A 21,268-nucleotide genomic window follows, 5' to 3' on the forward strand; every position below is an offset into this window, starting at 1 on the left:
AAAGCAGGGCTTTCATGAGAGTGAGGTCACCGGCCGTTGAACTGGTGCCCTTTTCTGTTCTCTCCTTTTACCAGGTTTACGGTATTTTCTATGCCACGTCCTTTCTTGACCTCTATCGCAACCCCAAGAGCTTGACTACTTCGCAGCACAACAGAACAGTTCTTGTCAGTGGGGACGAGCAATATTTGTTTCTGGTAAGTTTCCTAATGCCAGCACAGAGGAATGTTTTATTTTTTGAGGAGGTCTTAATTGCTGGGCTCCAAGCTCAGACCTAGGACCTGGGGAGCTAGAGGTGCGGATTCCAGGATCCGTGTGTGTGTGTGTGTGTGTGTGTATTTGTGTGTGCATGAGTGAGAGGGGATGGGAAGAGGGAAAGAGAGAGGTGAGAGGATAGTTTTTCTCCACAAGCATCAGGTTTTTACTTGAAGCACAGAATGAACGGCCACTTAACCATCTGCAGCTCCCTTGTGCGGGACTGAGAACTTCGTAAATGGGTCTCAGGAATAGATGAAAGCTTGTATCAGATTCCACTTCTAGGAATTTAGCCATGCTTTTACATGTGTGCCAAGGTATATGGAAAATCATGTTTGGACTACTATTACTTGTGAAAACAAAAGATTTGAAACAAACTTCTATCAGGAGAAGACTGGTTAAAAGTATTATGGCTTATCTTTGAGATGGAGTACAGGGCAATCATCCAACACAAATACATCAAACTAAATGTACTGATTTGGAAAAATTCCCAAGCTATATTATTAAGTAAAAGAACCAAAGAGCATAATTATGTGTGTAATTGTTTTCCATTTGTGTAAAAAAGTTAAGGACAATAAGTTACACATACACACACATGCATAAGCACACACATGTATGTATGTATGTATCTACACACACACCCTCCCATCACTGTGTATCTGTGCTTATATTTGCATAGGACATTTCTGGAAGGAAGCATGCAAAGTCATTACTAGTACTGCCTGTGGGAAATGGATTAGAGATCTGGGGTAGGTGGGGACTTACTCTGCATCTTTTTGTATGCATTGAATTTTAATTGTGTATATATGTCACTGTGTTGTTGGGGAAACAATTGTTTGCTGCCCACTGCGTGAATTCGCGTGGTGCGTGAGTTCGCGTGGTGTTTGTTTCAGGTCCGGGTGGTGGTGCCTTACCTGGGGCCGTCCTCTGACTATGTTGTGGTGAGGATGATCCCGGATAGCAGGCTTCCTCCCCGTCACCTGCACGTGGTCCGTATGGGCAAAACCTCTGCTGTCATCAAGTGGGAATCCCCGTACGATTCTCCGGACCAGGACCTGGTGAGCGGGCCAGGCGTGCTGGCGACTTTGCTTATTCTGGACGTGGTTTGGTTTGGGGGCAGGGAGGTCCTGTAACGGGTTAGGAAACCTAGGCCTGGTGCATGGAGCTCAGCAGGAGGTTCCCCCCTATTTCTGCCTCGCCAAAGACAGGGTCCTCATAGGTATCTCCTCTTTGTTGTCATGTCTCCATTATTCCTGGCTACTATGTTGGTTCATTCCTCCTTTTCTCTCCCTTCACCAACAGTTGGCCTGAAGGTGAAATCTAGCCCACTGCTTGTTTTTCTAATAAAGTTTTATTAGAACCAAGTTACACCCATTTGTTTACACATTATCTATGGCTACTTTCATGCTACAAACAAGAGAGTTGATTAAGTGTGGTACATACCATCTAACCTTCAAGGCCTAAGATATTTACTGTCTGAACCTTTACAAAAAAAGTTTGCTGGCCCCTGCCCTAAGAGAGGGCTGCCTGGTGGCTCAGTGGTAAAGAATCCATTGGCCAATGCAGAAGGCACGAGTTTGATCCCTGGGTTTGGAGGATCCCCTGGAGAAGGAAATGGCAACCCACTCCAGGATTCTTGCCTGGGAAATCCCATGGACAGAGGATCCTGGCGGGCTGCAGTCCTTGGGGTTGCAAGAATCTGATACAACTTAGAAACTAAACAATTGACCCTAAAAGAAGAGGCATTGATTCTAGAAACATCTTCCACTTTCATTTTCCCAGGCTGCTTTGACCTTCATCCCCTCGCCCTCCCTGCCATCCCAGGGGTGGTTGTTTTTGGGGATCATACTGGTAATTCTGTGCACAGTTTTATGTGTGAATACTTATTGTAAAGTTGGACCTGACCACCCCAGAGGCTTTCCAAAGAACCAGAGTCAGATGTTGTGACCCAAAATATTATTTTGGGGGCTTAGAGCCACTAACATACTTCTGTCACATGGGCTGCCACTGAACTTCAAAGAGTAGAAAAGGCCAGGTTTCTGATTACCATTAAGATGTCTTTTTCTTGTCCCAGTTATATGCAATTGCAGTTAAAGATCTAATAAGAAAGAGTGAGAGGAGCTACAAGGTGAAATCCCGCAACAGTACCGTGGAATACACCCTGAACAAGTTGGAGCCTGGAGGGAAATATCACATCATTGTCCAGCTGGGGAACATGAGCAAAGATTCCAGTATCAAAATTACCACGGGTAAGCTGGCGAGAGACTAGTGGCCTTCTCACACAGCAGGGCACCCCATCGCTGCTAGGACTTCTCGAGGTGTGGCATTTCTGTTTTTCCTCTTTTATTTTTTTGAAGACATGGGGTTTCCATCAGGACTTGCCCAGGAAGTACAAAGGTGACCCTCTGTATCCCGGCTGGGGCAGAGCTGTGCAGGGGTCCCAGGCTCTGGGCTGCAGGGTGGTGGCAGGGGCACCGTGGGCAGGGGAGTGGCTGTCATCTTCTATATTCTCTATCCTCTGTGGTCTCCCTTCCCCTAGCTGGTTTTGACATTTTCAGGAGAGTTAGGAAATGAAACTGAATCTTTGCCCCTTAAAGCCAAACGTCGCATCTGGGTGCCTGGACTGAAGTCATTGTGGTTTCTAGGGCAATATCAGATGCAGAGATGGACAGAGACCAGGAATTGGGTAATACTTTAAAGGGTGATTTGCTGCCAGCCCTAGTCTGGCTCAGGTCAGGTTTAAGTTCATAGAGCAGGTAGTAAGCCCAGTTATTTGGACAGTAGCAAACGACATCAGGAGTGATATCAGGAGTGATATCAGTATCGGAGGCTGGCAGTGTGGACTGTGGGCCTGGGACATACTTTGTGGTCATTCCGGAGCTCTGTCTTCAGGCTGAGCTCTCTAGGCCCTCACTGAGCCCCTCTGGAGTTTGGGGCAGGAAAGCAGACTGGAACCAGAGCAGAAGTGCAAGCAGGCTTAGAACTAGTCCAGCCTCACCCCATCCCCATTTGTTTTTGACCATCTTTGGGTCTGAGGGCCACTATGTTAGACACCATCAAAATTTCTTGGCTGAAGACATTATAACAACAAAGTAGATGTCAGTTAAAGAGTGTCTAGAATGTGCTAGGCTCTATACTAAGTGGATATACGTGTGTTTTTTTTTTCTTCCTTAACTAATTCCTTTAGGGTTAGTGTTATTTCATCAACCTTTGATGGACAGGAGAGCAGAGACTGACATGTGTAGCCACTAACTGTCTCCTACTTCATCTTTCATTTTCAGTTTCATTATTAGCACCTGATGCCTTAAAAATCATAACAGAAAATGACCACGTCCTTCTGTTTTGGAAAAGCCTAGCTTTGAAAGAAAAGTATTTTAATGAAAGCAGGGTAAGTTCCTCCCTCCTTCTCAATGGCTTTGGAAATCTAATTGAAATGCCATTTTGGCGATGAGCTCGTTAACAGCCTGCTGGCATAGACAGAGTCAAAAGAAAGAATAGGGCAGGGGAGTGAACGTGAGAATTAAAGGACCATTTTCAGTGGGATTGCTAATTAGCCAAATGTTTATACTGCCCATTAAAGATGCGAATCTCTGAACTAAGCACTTTTCAATCGTGAACTGGTCGTGTCCTGAAAGGCAGGGAAATGGGCTGGAGTCCTCGCTGTGCTTCCTAGGGCTTGACTGGGACTCAGCACCGGCACCCAGGGCCCATCTTTCCCAGATAGTCTGAGGGCAGGGCTATGGTATGGCCTCAGTCCCGGGGAACCGAGCTGCACTGCCAACCTGGAATCTCATCAGTTTCTTTCCAGTGAACAGGAAGTGCTTGAAGATAGTCTGTTGACATATGAAAAACACCGTGTTTTGTTACTAGCAGGCCAGTTACTATATTCACAGCAGGAGATAGGAGGAGGAGTGTGGCACCTGGAAACAGATTCGCCACCCAAGGGTCTTTAATGAAGCTGGTTGGCTCCATGTGAGCAGAGCATGAGCTAAATAGAGACACAATAAAAATCAACAACGGCTTTTTAGAGGTACGGTGTCCGCAAAGACCCCAACGACTTTAAATCATCACAGTGTAATGCCAGAAGCAAAGGGATATTAAATGTGAAAATTCTTAACAACTCTCACAACGGTGACATATAAATGGTTAATATACATAAGTATGAAGAAGGCTTTCAAACAAATTCAAAACTGAAAAACGACCCTTGAAAAAATGCAGATTTGAACTGCAGATAACCTACAGTACAGTAAGTCCCCTACATACGAACCTTCAAATTGTGAACTTCCAAAGATGTGCACGTAGATTCACATGTCCAGTCACGTAAGTTAGTTCACATGCCTGGCGTGGGTTGTCACATGTGTGTGTCGTCTACATGTGGTTATGCTTTTTGTGTACTTTACTGTACCGTACTGTAGAGTGGGCTTCCCTGGTAGCTCAGATGGTAAAGAATCTGCCTGCAATGCAAGGGACCCAGGTTCAATCCCTGGGTCAGAAAGATCCCTTGGAGAAGGGAATTGGTACCCACTCCAGTATTCTTGCCTGGAGAATTCCATGGACAGAGAAGGCTGGCAAGCTACAGTCCATGGGGTCGCAAAGAGTCAGACACGACTGAGTGACTAACACTTTCACTTTTCACTGTATAGAGTCCAGTAGTACCGCATCTTTATTTCCAGCCCAGGATGTCCAGATGTGGATGGTTTAGTCACTAAGTTGTGTCCGCTCTTTGCGATCCCGTGGACTGTAGCCCGCCAGGCTCCTTTGTCCATGGGATTTCCCAGGCGAGAATACTGGATTGGTTGCCATTTCCTTCTCCAGGGGATCTTTTCGACTCAGGGATTGAACCCAGGTCACTTACATTGCAGGCAGATTGTTCACTGACTGAGCCACCAGGGAAGCCCTGGAATGTCTGGAAGGAAGTGTAAAAGTAGTGATATAGAGCCAATTGTGTTAGTCACATACCTAGGCTAACTTTGTTGGACTTAACGAACAAATTGGACTTACAAATGCACTCTCTGAATGGAACTCGTTCTCGTGTAGGGGACTTAATATACCAGACAGTCTGCAGATAATTGGATCCAAAGATGCAGAACCACGAATCCAGAGGATGCACTCTAAGTCATTCTCAGATTTTTGACTCCTCAGAGGGTCAGAGCACCAACTGCCACATTGTTCAAGGGTCAACTTATTCTAAATTTGAATAAGGTACAGGTAACAAAGTTAAAAGTTTCAAGCTACAGTGAGCAAAAGAAAAGTTTCAGCCCCACTAGAAATCTAAACAGCAAAGACATAACACTTTCACATTACATTGACAAAAGTTTTGGGGAGGGATAGTACCAGTAAAAGTCATAGCTGGGAAGAGGAGCCCCCTGGGAGAATGAATGGGTTCCACCTTATGTAGGGCACTTACAGTAGGTATCAGAAACGTTGAAAATGTGACATCCTTTGATCCAGCAATTCTTCTAGGATTTTACTCTAAGGAAACAAATGTACATAAAGAATTTTATTTATGACAGTAATTAAGAGACACCCTAATGCCCACCAGAAAAGGATCAGTCCAGTAAATGTTGGGTGGCTAGCGTTTGTATCATTTTCCATTTTTTTTAATACCTTTATGTGTTTTGCAAATGTACTATATCACATGATTGTTAGATAGAAAATAATAAATGCTAGTTACTAGTTTGTAAACAAGGATGTAGGAGTGGGGACTCCAGGCAGGTGGTCCAGGACACCCTGTTGTCATCAGGGTGGTAGGAGCCTAGCTCTATAAAGGTTGAGTTTGCAGTCAGTATTCCATTTCCATTGGAGGGTTCTGGCCTAAGCTGGACAGTTCTTTCTTCCTGCTACCTGACTTGGAGTTCAAAGAAGGTTCAGATCAACAGAACAAGAACCAGGAGATCACGATTATGCCGTGGGGCCCAATATGTGAATAGAGATAGGAGAAGGGGTTTTGCGGGGACAGAGGAGGTGCCGGTAGCTCTGATGCTGGAAAACTTAGAGATTGACCTAGAATTCTGAAAGTCAGTCCTGATCCCAGCCAGCATGCTGGATTTGGGCTGTTCCAAGAGGGACTTTTCCAGCACAGGAGCCAAGGACTCGCCCTGAGCCAGTCTAAGTAGGAGGCTTATTCCATACTCCCCCAGTGAATAGATCTGAGCTGCTGCAGTGCTCCTGGGTTCAAGGCCAGGCTGGACTGCGGCTAAGATCAGCTTGGAAAAGTCAGAAAGAAAGGAGATAGGAAGTGAGCTGGCAGCTGACAGTGGAGTTCCCACAGTCTATTTTAAGGAGCAATGTCTCATTTTCACTATTGCAAATTCCTTTTTTTTTTTGTTTTTAACCTCATGGCTGGAATCTGCTGCTACCTGGATTAGTCCAATCCCATTACAGTGAACTGTTGCTTTAATCGTATGGATTCTTTGTGGCATGTAAACATTCCTGGAGATGAGTGAACCAACCAGAACTTTGAAAAATCAGTGTTTGTTAAAATGACTTGTTTTTCCACTTCTGCTACGTGGTTCAGAAGCAGACGTGGTAGTTATTTGAGACTTTGGGGATGAGAAAGTACCCATTTTCTGAATCTAATCTCAGTGATAATGTATAAAGAACTGGTACGAAACTCAAAGTGCTTTAACATCTATAAATCCCTGCAGGAAGGAGCTCATATAAAGTTGTAACCCATAATAGAAGCTGTTGGTTTCCTTGTTTAACTTCCTGAGTTTGTCCCTCCTGTGTTTGTTTTCAGGGCTATGAGATACACATGTTTGATAGTGTCATGAATATCTCAGCTTACCTTGGGAATACTACTGACAATTTCTTTAAAATTTCCAACCTGAAATTGGGTCATAATTATACTTTCACTGTCCAAGCACGATGTCTTTTCGGCAGCCAGATCTGTGGGGAGCCTGCAGTCCTGCTTTATGATGAGTTGGGGTCTGGTAAGTCACTGTTGCTACCATTTCTCGGGAAATACATCAAGGATGTAGCGTGGTTTGATGAACATGTGCATGCGTGCTCAGTCGCTTCGGTCATGTCAGACTCTTTGCGAGCCTGTGGGCTATAGCCCTCCAGGATCCTCAGTCCATGGTATTCTCCAGGCAAGAATACTGGAGTAGGTTTCCATGCCCTCCCCCAGGGGATCTTCCTGACTCGAGGATTGAACCTGTGTCTCATGTCTCCTGCATTGGCAGGTGGGTTCTTTACCCCTAGCCCCACCTGGGAAACCCTTGATGAACATGTGTCCTTCTGAAAATGCATTTGAAATATTCTTGCAGTGCTAAAGAAAATCGTTTATGCATCAGCTTAATCAGGCATTGATTTATTTAGTAAATCCTTCCCTAGTCAGGCATGGTATGAGGTGCTAGGCTTTCAAGGTGACCATATTCTGAATGTAAGTCAGAAGAAAGGAAATGTTTTGTTTAAAAAGGAGATTCTGTTTGGGAAGCTGTAGCTTAAAGAGTTTTGTTTTTATTTTCTGGAGGACCTTTTAAAGCCTCTAGTATGCTAATATTCCCCATGATTTTCCAAGCCATAGATATCTCGTCACTGCGTCACTGACTTCCCAGCCTTCCCTTCGTCTTTGCTGTCACCCTCAGATCAGATCCTGAGGTCAGTCTGGGATCTCTATCTTCTGGACACTCACAGACAGCAGTGTGGGGCCATGCTTATGGCAAGGGAGAGGAACCTCCCATTTACACAGAAATTCTGCTCGGGTTGTAATAGCTTACCCAGGATTTCAACAGATGTTTTGGTCTGTTTAGTTCCATTTACTCCCAGCCAACAACCAACCAGTGCTTAAGCTCAGAGTCTTATGTGAGACCTGTTGTCTGTTCCATCACCCTTCCTGGGGTGGCTTCTAGTGGAATACCTTATCCTTGGCATCTCTCTAAAAGAGGGAGACCTTGGGACTTTCCTAGTGACGCGGTGGATGGGAACCCACCAGACAGTGCAGGGGATGCAGGTTCCATCCCTGGGCCAGGAAGATTCCACATGCCGAGGAGCCACTAAGCCCTTGCACCACACACAGCTACTGAGCCCGCCCTCTAGAGCTTGAGTGGTGCAACTATTGAGCCCTAGTGCTGCAACTGCTAAAGCCAGTGTGCCTAGAGCCCATGCACCGCAACAAGAGAAGCCACTGCAATAAGAAACCCACTTACTGCAGCTGGAAAGTAGCCCCCACTTGCCACAACTAGAGAAAGCCCATGCACAGCAATAAAGTCCCAGCATGGCCAAAAATAAATAAATCAATAAAATTTAAAAAAAGAGGGAAACCTTGTACATCACATCCCTTTGGAGAATTGTAGTCCATTCGAAGTTCTGTAAAGTTCCTACAGAAAACAACCAACCAAACTCTTGTCTTAATGTGTTTTAAATAGCGCCTCCTTTTTAAGTAAAACTAAGTAGCAACCTGTGAAATAGACTTTGGGGAAAACTGCCGTGAGGGCATGTGCCCGCTGCCTTTGTAAAACCAGGATCATCAGGTGGGAGAATTGCTCGGGTAGACGTTTCCTTGGACCACATCCTGCCCTGTGATGTTCACATCCCCTTGGAGGTGGGTGGGGGGTGGGAACGCGCTCCATTTCTGTCACCTCTGCCATGCTGGCTTCCTCCTGACTGCTCCAGCCCAGAGCTTTCCCCCTGTTCACCACTTCACAGTTGAGATTAGGTTGGGACACGTGACTGAGACTGGGGAGAGTTTTGTCTAGTAAAGTCAATAGTGAAGAAATTAAAGACACAGATATTGAATTGTTATATCAGGCTTTCAGGAAATGGCTGGTCTCTGGCTCATCTTTATGAGGACCTGTTGTGATGAATCCCTGTGTAACTACTGAACTCTCCCCATGAGGAGGGGGCCTGGCCCCATCTCCTCACCCTGCACCAGGGAACAGCATCGAGCCTCATGAGGCTTCTCATGGAGACCAAGGAAGTCCACTTTGCTTCCTTAGCTAAAACTGACTGACATGACTGTGTTCCTGCTGCAGGCTCAGATTTTCCCCAGGATTTCTGCCATGCGAAGTCTGCCCTTTCCAGAAAGACTGGCGCAAACCCAACGGAGTCCTGTTGCTACAACTGTATCAGTACATCATGATAAAGCTAGTATTTGTTGAAGACAGTGGGAAGGGAGCATCACTGATAGGCCCAAAAGGCTTTGCAGAGAGCTTTTAAAAAATGTTAAATGTATATGGAAAGATTCCCTCTTTCTCTTTTAAGTAAAAAATAAACCTCATAAAACTTCATGAGCTGTTAAGTCAGTATTGCAGTAAAGGAATCTCGTTTGTATCACTTAATGGAGCTTCAGGTAATTGCAGTTCAGAGTGACTTTGGTGCCAAGTAGGGGGAAATAATTGCAATCTCGTTAATTAGTGGTCTGATTTCACATCCTCTTATGTAAGGCAAGCAAGTGGTCTTAAGTAATAATGCTAATGAAATCAGTGTTGATACCCCAACAAAGGTCTCCCTTCCAAGAGATTATCTAAATAACCAACGAGGCAGTGATTAGGAGCCTAATGTAATTACCGTATTTGAACGCATGAGGCCTGTCCTCCATCAGCTCGTGGTGAGGAGTTGGGAAACATTCGGGTGTCACGTGCAGGAACGTGCCACATGGGACAGGCGATTTGGGGAGCTGCTGCAGACTCTTGGCATTGTTTGGGTGGGTGGGGCAGCGAGGGGTTGCCTGGTCCCTTCTCCTGCCCTCCCGTGGGAGCCTTATGGGTTGGTGTCTTGCTCTGGCAGGTGGCGATGCGTCAGTGATCCAGGCTGCCAGATCTACCGACGTAGCTGCCGTGGTGGTCCCCATCTTGTTCCTGATCCTGCTGAGTCTGGGCGTTGGGTTCGCCATCCTATATGCAAAGCATCGGAGGCTGCAGAGCAGCTTCACGGCTTTCGCCAACAGCCACTACAGTTCCAGGCTGGGCTCGGCCATCTTCTCCTCGGGGGATGACCTGGGTGAGTGGGGCAGGGTGCAAGGTTCTCCCTCCCGGGACGGATCCCACAAGACCAGGGGCTTGCTGAGGAATTGCCTACCTTGAGCTCATCTTTTGATGCTAGCAGAGTTCTTCATTAACCGATAATCCCACTGCTTTGGGGTGAATCAGTTGGAGCCCTTTACTTTGCAATTGCTTCTAAATTAAAATACCAGTCCTCTGTTCAGTAGGGGCTTCCCTGGTGGCTCAGTGGTGAAGAATCCACCTGCCACTGCAGGAGATGTGGGTTTGATCCCTGGCCTGGGAAGATCCCCTGGAGAAGAAAATGGCAACCTATTCCAGTATTCTTGCCTGGGAAATCCCATGGACAGAGAAGACTGGTGGGCTACAGCCCATGGGGTCACAAAAGAGTTGGACACAACTGAGCAACTGAACAACACTGTTCGATAGCATGCCCAAGACAGGGAGTTCTGTCAAAGAACAGGTGGGAGCTTGCCTTGTACACGAAGGATGGGTGGACCCTGCCTGGGCTTTGGGTGTTCCCAAAGTGGCAGCAGATTCTCAAGAATTTCCGATGCCTCTCATCCCTCACAGATGGAGGTCTCACATCTTTGGAGACGTTTGTCTTGACTGACAAAAAGCCATGCTTTCTTCATTGGCCTCTGTCCAAATTACCCTTCCTATCGTGCTGTTTCTCTCTCCCGTGGCTAGCACAACCTCACTGGCCATTCTTTTACGTATCGGTGGTATATGACCTGGGGAAGAGAAGGAAATGTCCCCGTTCTTATACAAATGTATGCGTGCTAAAATTCCAAAATGCTCATGGAGGGAGTAAACTACTTAATAAATATCATTAATTCATTACTGACCAGGGAATTTTTGCAAAACCTAATGCTTGTGACTGGCAATTTTTATTTTGGCCAGCCAAAGATTAATTCTGGTTATTTCACTAACACGTTGTGAGTTACTACAATTAATAGGTACACCTGACACACCTGTAAAACCCAAAGGAGCTTTTTGGCCAACCCAGTGTGTATGGATCAGACGGTGACATTCACCATGCTAGCATAGGGTGTGGATAACTCAAGTTGGGGCACCTAAGCCGCCCATTGGAATTTGGGATGGATAATAAGATCCTCCCTGTTTAAATTTACTTTTCTTTTTTGGTTAAGTTCAAGCTACCGTGAAAAGAAGGTTGGCCACCTGTTGATGGGGAACAGGTGACCTAAGAATGTCAGAAGCTGGGCTGGTTTCAGCACTGATTCTTGTGCCTGGCTGGCTCTGCTGCTGACTTTTCTAGCTGGGGCTTGTGATGTAGGGATGGGGGGGTCAGTGGCGGGAGGTTGGGGTCAGGCAGAAGTGCCCCAGAACTCACCAAAGACTGACTGTCTTGCCTTTAGGGGAGGACGACGAAGATGCTCCAATGATAACTGGATTTTCCGATGACGTCCCCATGGTGATAGCCTGAAAGAGCTTTCCTCACTAGAAACCAAATGTTGTAAATATTTTATTTGATAAAGATAGTTGATGGTTTATTTTAAAAGATGCACTTTGAGTTGCAATATGTTATTTTTATATGGGCCAAAAACAAAACAAAAAAAAAAGGAAAGAAAGGAATGAATAAACTTTGTCGTAATCAACTGTGAACTTCAAACCAGGTTGATTTTAGTAACCAAATTGCTTTGATTTGATATTAATATAGTCTTACAGGGCTGTGCTTACTGGGCATGCTTTTAAGTCTGTGAGATAATTTTGGTTCAATAAATTGGCCATTATTTTTATTTTTCTAAGACGCAGAAATGTATTTAATAAAGACTTCAAGAGAGAGTGATGGGTAGAACCCCTCCTCCTTGAAAGTAAGCTCAAATTTAAATTTTTGTTTGCAGGTAGTTTATACGAAAGTGTTTGGGTGTATGAAGGGGGGGACATTTCTTTTATTTTGTTAATTTATCAGGACTCTGTGTAGGCCCAGGCTTCAGTGGTCATCTGACACCACAAAATTTATGAGCACCCCCGCCTGCAAGGTTGGACGATGAGGAACAGAAGCAGTTTTGTTGCCATTCCGGAAACAATCCATTTTTATTCGCTCGTATGTCACACGATGGTGTTTGGCAGAAGAGCCTGTTGAGTCATTGCTCCATTTCCCCTGAACAGAGCTGCAGCTTGGGAAGCCCTGCAAGCAGCACTTCTTCTCTTATGCTAATGGATGGACTCTCACTGCACACACCTCTGTGCAAGACGTAGCTTTCACAGCTACAAAATGATAACACTGCTTTATTCTACACTGGTATCATTGTCATTGCAAAAAATTACTCTGGCTGTGGGAGAGAATTCTGGATCTGTGCCATGACAGCTACACTGGCAGATATAGTACCTAATTTTTCCTTTTGAGGGGATTTTATTTTTATTTTTTTTGTTTGCTTTGACTTACCACTGAAGAATCTCAAATGGAAAGTTTTATGTTTCTGTTGAGGTGGCCGCTTACTGTCCTTAAAAATCCACACTGATATATGCAGTCACTTTGAATTGGGTCAGTGCCTTCTCTTTCTCTCTCTTTTTTTTAAATTCCCTTCTACCACCTCCCTCACCTGTACCCCTGCCCAATTTTAAGAGAAAATGCTATGCACTCTTACAGGAGATGTGTGAATTCGAGCCCATTCAGTCTAGCTCACAGTAGCAGCAGTGCCAGAATTGATGTTCTTTGTAAGATAAGCTGGGCTGTATCCTTCTGCCTTTCAATGCCTCCCCTGTATTCAAACCACGGCCTCTTGGTAGCTATGTGAGATCCCCTGGGAACTGATGCCCACTCTTGAGACCTACTGTTGTCAGCCCCAGTGTGTAGCATTGTTGTGATGCCTACTATATGCACCTCACTGCAGAAGCTCTTTCCAGCTGAGGAGCAGTGAGCTCTGGGGCTATTCCAAAGTCTTGCTTTGGCATAGTGTCCCTCACCTGCAGGCTTTGTCAAAACCCCATCTCCTCTTTGATGCAACACATCACCCTCTCGGAAGTCTTTGCTTTCTTTTAACCAAGAGTAGCATTCTTGGCTGATAACATAGTTTTATTCTACCTGGGGCGTGTTTGGGAAACAAAGAGCCAATTAAAGTGTTTTTAGTTAAAAAATTTTTATTTGTGTATATATATGTTCAGCTTGAGGAGTATTTTCAACTGTAGATGTTTAGTATGTTGCAAATGGTGGTAAATGACTAGCCTTCTTCCAGCATGATTTCCTTCTCTTTCCTGTGTTATGATTTGAAAGACTGGAATTTCTTTGGCTTTATCTTGTGTCTTACCTTGGAGTTTCGTTCAAAACTCTGAGCCCTACCACCTTCCCTTTTAAATAAGCACTTTAAGTAACTGAAAGATGAATGATCTGGTGGGAGGCAAGTCATTTAATCGAACCACTAGAAAGTCTATTTTCTTGTTTTCTTTTTCCTGCCAAATTTGGGGGGCATTTGTGAAAGCTGATATCAAAGGCGCTGAGATTTTATATTTAGTTCTTCCATAGGCAAGCCTTTCTACCGAGCACATGTCTCCAGTTGGCAACTTGAGATGTTTCTGAGCATCCGAGTCTTGTTCCCAGTGCCTGCCAATGCTTAGTGCAACGTACTGTATAGACTGGCCATCACCCCTCTCCTTGGAAAACGCCACTGGGCTGTTTGAGAACAAGCAGCCTTTTAGGGCTAGAGTATTTTATATAAACAGAAGAGCTAAGTTCCCGAAGACTGAGCTAGACAGATGCAGCTATGTGTAAATTGTATATTTTTATGAACTTTTGAAGCACGCACTCTCACCTCCCTCTGCATAGCTTTGTGAGGTTTTATGTATATATGCCGTCTGTGAGATTCCCGAGGTGGGAGGGTCAAGAGGAAATGAGAGCAGAGACTCCGTGGAGCCTTTGAAGGTAACCAGATAACTGTCTTCACTGTGACCAATTGGAGCCCCTGAAGAAGGGGCTTCCATACCTCGTTGGAGATGCCACTTCCAGAGTTCACACTGTACAGGATAAAAGGCTTTATTTTCTCCCAGGATGCATTAGAATGTCAGAAGCCCACATCCACGTGGACCACAACGGACCGCCAGTGGACCACTGTAATATGGCGGACAGGGGGACTGTGTACAGATTTTCTCTGGAAGCTGGTTTTGCCCCTGGATGGGTTGACTGCTCCTCGAGCCTTAGGAGATGTGGGTCTGTGTGGATGAAATAACAGAGGGGAGAGTCCTGCAGAGGAGTCCAGGGAGAAGCCATGCCTATGCAGAACCTTTTCCAGACAGGTGAGATGCTCCCGTGACTGCTGGCTGCCCTGGCAAGCTGGGTGTATAGTTACGAAGCTGGGTGACTGGTTGAAACTTCTGATTTGAGGAGGAGGGTACATCTGTGTTAGTACTGTGGGATATTTTAGGGGGACACATGTGGGACACAGCTGCATGTTCATGTGTGGCCCACTAGATGAAGCTCTACTTCAACCATGTAAGGATATTTGGGGCAGGAAGACTGGAGAACCCTTCCTCTGAATATTCACCCAGCGGTTACTCTCCATCTCGTGAGATCATGTTCTCAGCACTTCCCTAGGGGCAGAAACCCCATCCTGTCCGGTTAGGTTGGTCACTTTCCCACTAAGAATGCCATGGTGAATCCCTGAGATGTTTCTGTTCTTTGCAGAGTTGAGGAGGGGGTTTCCCTCCTAGAAAAGACCCAGGCAAGTCAGCAAACCAGATGCCACCTCCATATTGATTTTAGGAATTGACCCTGAATAAAACTCTGTGCAGAATCTCCACTCGTGTGGGGATAGTATCATGACATTGCTATTGCATTATTTTTCTTAAAGGAAGTGTGTGCTGTCTTTCAGGTACAATTTTTGTGTAATTAAAGCCAGTGCATTAAGTTTATATAGACTACTTTCTATGCAAGTCTGAGGTAGGAGCAGATAGCAAGAGACTGTGTGTGCTGTTGGGTACATGGATGATAAGCGTGTTTTCAGAAGGGGTACCCCCAGTTAACATGGTTTGAGAGAGGATGGGTTGTATGTATGTTTCTGCCCACTAATTTTGAGCAGCCATATTTTGAATTAAATCATCAGAGCCAAGTAACCCAAGAATGGTATTAGTTTCCTGTATAATAGCTCAAATGGAACAAATATGAATGCTGAAATGTAACATTGTTCTCTGATATTCCATGTCATTTCTCACTTAAAACCTCTTGTTATGAATTATTAGAACCTTTAGGCAAAAATCGAAAGTATTTGCAGCAAAATAAAGGCCTACTCTGCTCTTCAAGTGAAACACTGTATACTTGTTTCTCTCCAAAGTGAAATTAGATATTTATTATTTCAGTTGCCTTGGTAAGTTTCCGAATCACTGGTTTATGCTGAAGATTTTACTCTATTGTCACACAGTCTTGAGATCATTTTTGTCTCAATGTCAACTTTTTTCACTGAATAAAAATTTAACTGGGTCACGAAAACACTTCTTTGAAAATCCTCTCTCTACGCGTCTTGAGTTGTTCTTTGGAGTGCAGTGAAGATGGTTAATATGGTCTCCAAACACCATTTGATTTGTCATGTTTTAAAAGCATGTTTATTTCATAGATGAGAGAACACTAAGACCTGGAATAATTTTGTTATTAACAAGCTGGTTCTCAGACGGTGGATCCTTGAAGAACACTATGTCTTTGCGGTGGCTGAGGAGCGGGGGAGACGTGATGGCTGTTTTGAAGTAAATAAAATTGTTCCACAGGGGTGCAGACTAATGTGGGTCCCTTAAAGCCATAACTACCTTTCCTAGGAGACGATTTGCTAAGAGGGCAATTTTCAAATCTGGGAGAAGAGATGAGAAGCAGTACGATGAGCCGTGTGTAGAGCACACTTTTGGGAGGCCTCTGGAGGCAGCGAAGTCTGAGAAGGATGCTGCACTTGCCTCTGATTGGTGATGAAAAGCAGGTGGACCTGCAGAGTCAGGACTGGGGAGGTAGTGTGGAACAGGTGGGACAGGGCAGGTATCCTGGTGTAACATCTTCCGGAATGTTGCTCTTTGTTTAAATATTGAGCCAAAAATCAATCTCTGAATTTTTATCATCCTGTTTGGTAGATGAGGAAAAAGAGGCTCAGAGAAGTTAAGGAATTTGCTTAAGGGAAACCAGAAAGTAAAATGCCAAAACCATGCTGCAATAGAGCAATAGTCCTGTCCTGTATCCCTGTGCCGTCTGCCTCCTGTCACCATTCAGTGTCGGGATGAACACCCTCCCTCTAGTGTCTTATGCCCAGGAAAATCCCAAGGGGATACCTACCCCCTGGTCAGAGCGTAGTCCTTAGGTTTTCAGGCTTAGGTAGCGGGTATATGATAGTCATCTCTTAAGGACAAATGTACCTTCAACAAGCTCATGAGACTTATTCATGACAAAATAATGCCCACGCATGAACTAACCTCAGGAAATCGCCCTGTCTCTTAGCAGGTTAGTGTGCCCGGTGCATCCTCCCCGCGTTGGGAGCTCTACTGGGAGGAGCCAGTTGCAACAAGAAGGTTGTTTGGTGAGCTGGGGCGCAGAGAAAAAGTGCAAGGGGGCTGGGCATAAACATCGGTTATCCAGTGAATACTGAATGGACAACAATGAATGATTGACAGTCCACTAGAGGAATAATTACTCCATATGAACTTAATATTTGAAACCTTGATACAGGTAGTTCCCTGTGTCCGTTTCTATTTAAAAAGGTCCTTGCCAATTGGGTCCTTTATTTTAAGATTTTTTTTTTCATGTGGACAATTATTTTTAAGTCTTCATTGAATGTATTACAATATTGCTTATGTTTCATGTTTGGGTTTTTTGACCACATGGTATGTGGGATCTTAGTTCCCCTGACTGGAAGGCAAAATCTCTTAACCACTGCACTGCCAGGGAGGTCCTGCCAGTGCGGTGTTTTGATTGGAGGATGATTGCTTTATTGCTTTACAGTGTTGTGTTGGTTTCTGCCATACATCAACATGAATCAGCCATAAGTATACATATATCCCCTCCCTCTTGAACCTCCCTCCCACTACCAATGGGGTCTTAATCCTTGACGTCTCTTTGCTGAAGTTTCCCCTGGACTAGGCTTGGGCACCACCTGTGTCTGCCACGCTGACTTATCTTTTTGTTACGTGGTTGAGTTCACTCCTCTCTGCACTAAAACATTCTATAGTGATGTTAATTGTGCATTCAGACTGGACTAGGATACCTTCTTGGCTTGAGAGCTGTTATTTGTCTAAGGTGATCCTATTATGTGTTGGTTTGAAAGTAACTCTGAAAGAACGCTGGTTTTGAGTCCTTGGGCCCACAGGGTAGCTCCCAAACTCTGCCTACTTGTGTCACTTATGAATCTCCAGTTCCAGTTAAAAACAGAAGGAGACTACTAAGGCTGAAGCCCTAACAACAAAGTTGAAAAGCTATCAGAAAATGTGGACTATCAGAAAACCTCTATTAGAGGTAAAGGAATTCAACAAAAGATTTTGGGTCTATTTAGTAGAGCCCTTATTGGCCCCAAAGGGACAGAGTCCTACACGTCCCATAGCCCATTTGATTAAAATACTAATGGTTTCCTGCTGTTTGGCACCTGTTCTTTGCCAGTTGCTGTGCTAAACTCTAAAATTTTTTTTTTTAATTCTGAAGTTGATCCTGTGATTTAGATAATTTTTTAAAATTGATTTTTATTAGAGTTTAGTTGCTTTACAATTCTTCCCAGGTGGCTCAGTGGTAAATGAATCCACCTGCCAGTGCAGGAGATGCCAGAGACACGGGTTCGATCCCTGGGTCGGGAAGATCCCCTGGAGGAGGAAATGGCAACCCATTCCAGTATTCTTGCCTGGAAAATCCCGTGGACAGAGGAGCCTGGTGGGCTACAGTCCATGGGGTCACAAAGAGTCGGGCACGGCTGCGCGTGAGCATGCGTTGTGTTAGTTTCTTCTGTACGGCAAAGTGAATCAGCCACATGCATGCATCTATCCCCTCCTTGTGGACTTTCTTACCTCTCGGGTCACTACAGTGTGTTAAGAGATGGGGACAGCTGGTCACAAGAGAGGGCGAGTGGCTCATCCAAGATCTCACATGTAGTAAAGGGCAGAGTCAAGTCTCAAACCTAGATTCAGTCCATTCGTGTTTGTTTTCTTACCATGCTACTTTGCTCTTTAGAGGTCAGTAATGGTAATACTGTTTAAGGAATTCAAGGGTAGAGGTAATACCTTTTTAAAGGATTTCCACTGGAAAGATTGAAAATGACATTTGGAGACAGAGGTAAATTTAAATTTCTTTGCAAAATCATTTATATGGAACACAGTATTCCCGACTGCTGCTAGATCAATGAAGCCTTTTTTTTTTATAAAATTGGGAAAGAAATTTTTTTTAAGAATTAAGTAATCAGAAACACAAAGGATTCTTTTGCTTTGTAACAACCCAGTTAGATTTTTATCAAAATCCTTTGTGTCTTGGGAAAGGATGTTCAGTGCACTTTTTTTTCCCCTGTTTTTAGGGCCGCTTTGTGTGGCTTGTGGCATCTTAGTTCCCCAACCAGTGGTGGAGCCCAGGCTCATGGCAGTGAAAGTGCCAAGTCCCAACCACTGGGCTGCCAGAGGGATCCCATATTCAGTGCACATTCTACTCACCTGTATTTCTGTACGTGGTGGGGCACATGATTGCACCGTGTTCATTAGGGTGCTAATCAGACTTGCATAGGACCCTTAGTGTTAGCTGCTCAGTCGTGTCCAACTCTTTGCAACCCCATGGACCGTAGCCCACCAGGCTTCTCCGTCCGTGGGTTTAGGGTCCCAGCAAAAGGAGGTAGCTGTCATTCTTTTCATATAACCCTAACTGGCTTGGGTGCCAGTGCACCATTAGTTTTTTAAAAAACAATTATGTGTAGGATAATTTGAACTTGCAACAATTTACAGAAGAACAATGAAGTTTAAAAGTTAACGCTTTATAAAATGCTAATCTTATCATTGTCATGTCGCAACTCTATTTAATGACAAATGACAACTGATAACGTTTGGGAATATTTGTGTGAAAACAATGACAATTCATACTTAAAACTCAGCATCCACAAACTCTGAGGAAGGAAAAAAGGCTTGAATTTAAATGTAAACCAGCCTTTTAGGAAATTTGCCCTTTGGTTGTATGCTCTTGCATAAAGCCTTCAAGATCAATTGAATGAAGAGGTCTCATATTTAAACTTTTATTTTTCAGTCTCTCTGTAGCAGAAGCAGAATCTATTAGTTTCCCAGGGATTGATCACATCCTAGGTGGTACTGAATTATCTAAGGGTGTGTGTGCACGTATCTTTTATGGGATTCTTCATAGGCAGTAGGTGAGCAGAGCGAGAGCATCAAGCTCCTGACTTCGTAAACACACCTTACTTAGAACACCAAACAACTTGACGGCTTCCAAGAATCGGCATATCTTCAAGGGAGGAAATTTTATTCACATTGAAATGATTCAAGGGAATGCATTTAAGACCCTGAACACAGAATTCCCAAAAGATGGTCCAAAAACATTTTGAGTAATGGTAGTCCTGTGGCAATAAGTCACAATAGCAAATAAGTAATTGTTTTATGCCAGGCATTGTTCTGGGGGTTTCTTGTATATGAACCCATTAAATCCTCACAATAATTCTATAAAGAGGATGCTATTACAGATAAGGAAGGGCTTCCTTGGTGGCTCAGTGGTAAAGAATCTGCGGCAGGAGATGCAGGAAATATTAGTTTGATCCCTGGCTCAGGAAGATCCCCTGGAGAAGAAAATGACAACCCACTCCAGTATTCTTGCCTGGGGAATCCTGTGGACAGAGGAGACTGGCAGGCTACAGTTCTTGGGGTCGCAGAAGAGTGGGACACGACTTCAAGCCTAAAGCAACAACAACAATAGACAAGGAAACTGAAGCACAGAAAGATTAAGAAATTTGCCCAAGTACACAACAGTAGGCAGGGCTGATTTCTAAGTCTGTGCTTTTAAGTCTTTCAAACACTCCAAGTGACCCTTGGAGAGTCCGATTTGGGTGTAGACATTTAGAATGTATTTTAACCAATTTACCTTTTTTTTTTTTTGGATTATAAAAGGCATTTATATCTACTATAGAAATTTGGGGGAAATGAAAGAAGCACCAAGAAGGAAATGAGGTTTCCTGTTAATCACAGAGACACCTTTATCACTTTATTTTATATGAGCAGTTGTATCTGGTTACAGTTCTGTTGTTGTGAATATGACCAAGTTCATGTGGGAGAGTTCCCAAGGCTCTACTACTCCAGTTCAGTCTTGATTCCAACCACAGAGGTGACTGTGCAGATCTCAAAAGCAGAGTGATACCCTCTTCACCTTTGTCCCTGTAAGCAGTTTTGACACAGACATACTCTGAGGGCCGGAAGCATCAGAGGACCACCATGCCCTGAGCTGCATTTTTACCTTTCATCACAGTCAAATGCTCTGACTCATCTTCCACACTAATGAAACTCATAGGAGGGTTTGTTTGCGTCACTTCATCATCTCTGGCTCACTGAGTTTTCCCTGTTGAGTTTTTTGGTTGCTCGAAATAATGGGATGAACAGCTACAGTGCTTCCCATCAAAGAAAATGGACAGCTTAAGGAGACGTGAGAGAGCATGAGTCAGACACGTAAGCCGAAGATGCTTTGCAAACATGGTTGTCATACTGAGTGTGTTTGGTCCCAGAGTAACCTGAGTAGCCAAGAGGGCTGTGTCTAAGCTCCAAAGAGGAGAAGTGAATGGTCTAAAGCAAGGTGGTGGGATCAGTTTGTGAGTTTCTGGGGGATGGCGTAGGAAGAAAAGAAGGACTTGGAGGGACATTTGGAGGTATTTAGTGTTGGATGGCGAACACTTTCTCCATTTCAACTGGGATGTGTTCAGTGGCAAAATAGTTTTCCTAAATATTAAACTGCATTGCCCAGATATACAAGAGTTGGAGGGTAGAACACGTGGATTTTATGTGAATAGATGCTAAACCCCGTATTGGAATCTCTTGTTAATATCTGCAGGTCTCTAAGATGCAGAGAGATCAGGTAGGAAGAAAAGAGAATTCTGAGGTTTGGGGCAGTTCCTGAAGGAATCAAAGATTAATGT

At 44.4% G+C, this 21,268-nt stretch overlaps 1 protein-coding gene across 3 annotated transcripts in view; it reads left to right on the plus strand.

Moving 5' to 3' along the window:
- SORL1 (sortilin related receptor 1) overlaps positions 1 to 15,636 on the plus strand; it is a 164,536-nt gene extending 148,900 nt beyond the window's left edge. For all 3 annotated transcript variants that reach the window (XM_081541638.1, XM_081541637.1, XM_081541636.1), the window contains exons 42-48: positions 75 to 194; positions 1,146 to 1,310; positions 2,327 to 2,501; positions 3,534 to 3,640; positions 6,992 to 7,184; positions 9,982 to 10,194; positions 11,573 to 15,636. In XM_081541638.1, coding sequence (XP_081397764.1) covers positions 75 to 194; positions 1,146 to 1,310; positions 2,327 to 2,501; positions 3,534 to 3,640; positions 6,992 to 7,184; positions 9,982 to 10,194; positions 11,573 to 11,640 — 1,041 coding nt within the window. In that variant the 3' untranslated portion in view covers positions 11,641 to 15,636. The remainder of the gene's footprint in view (positions 1 to 74; positions 195 to 1,145; positions 1,311 to 2,326; positions 2,502 to 3,533; positions 3,641 to 6,991; positions 7,185 to 9,981; positions 10,195 to 11,572) is intronic.
- The last annotated feature ends 5,632 nt before the right edge of the window (positions 15,637 to 21,268 follow it).

Source organism: Giraffa tippelskirchi, chromosome 11 (genome assembly GCF_054371585.1).
Source record: "Giraffa tippelskirchi isolate mGirTip1 chromosome 11, T2T-mGirTip1v1.2.pri, whole genome shotgun sequence".
NCBI classification, from domain to species: domain Eukaryota; kingdom Metazoa; phylum Chordata; class Mammalia; order Artiodactyla; family Giraffidae; genus Giraffa; species Giraffa tippelskirchi.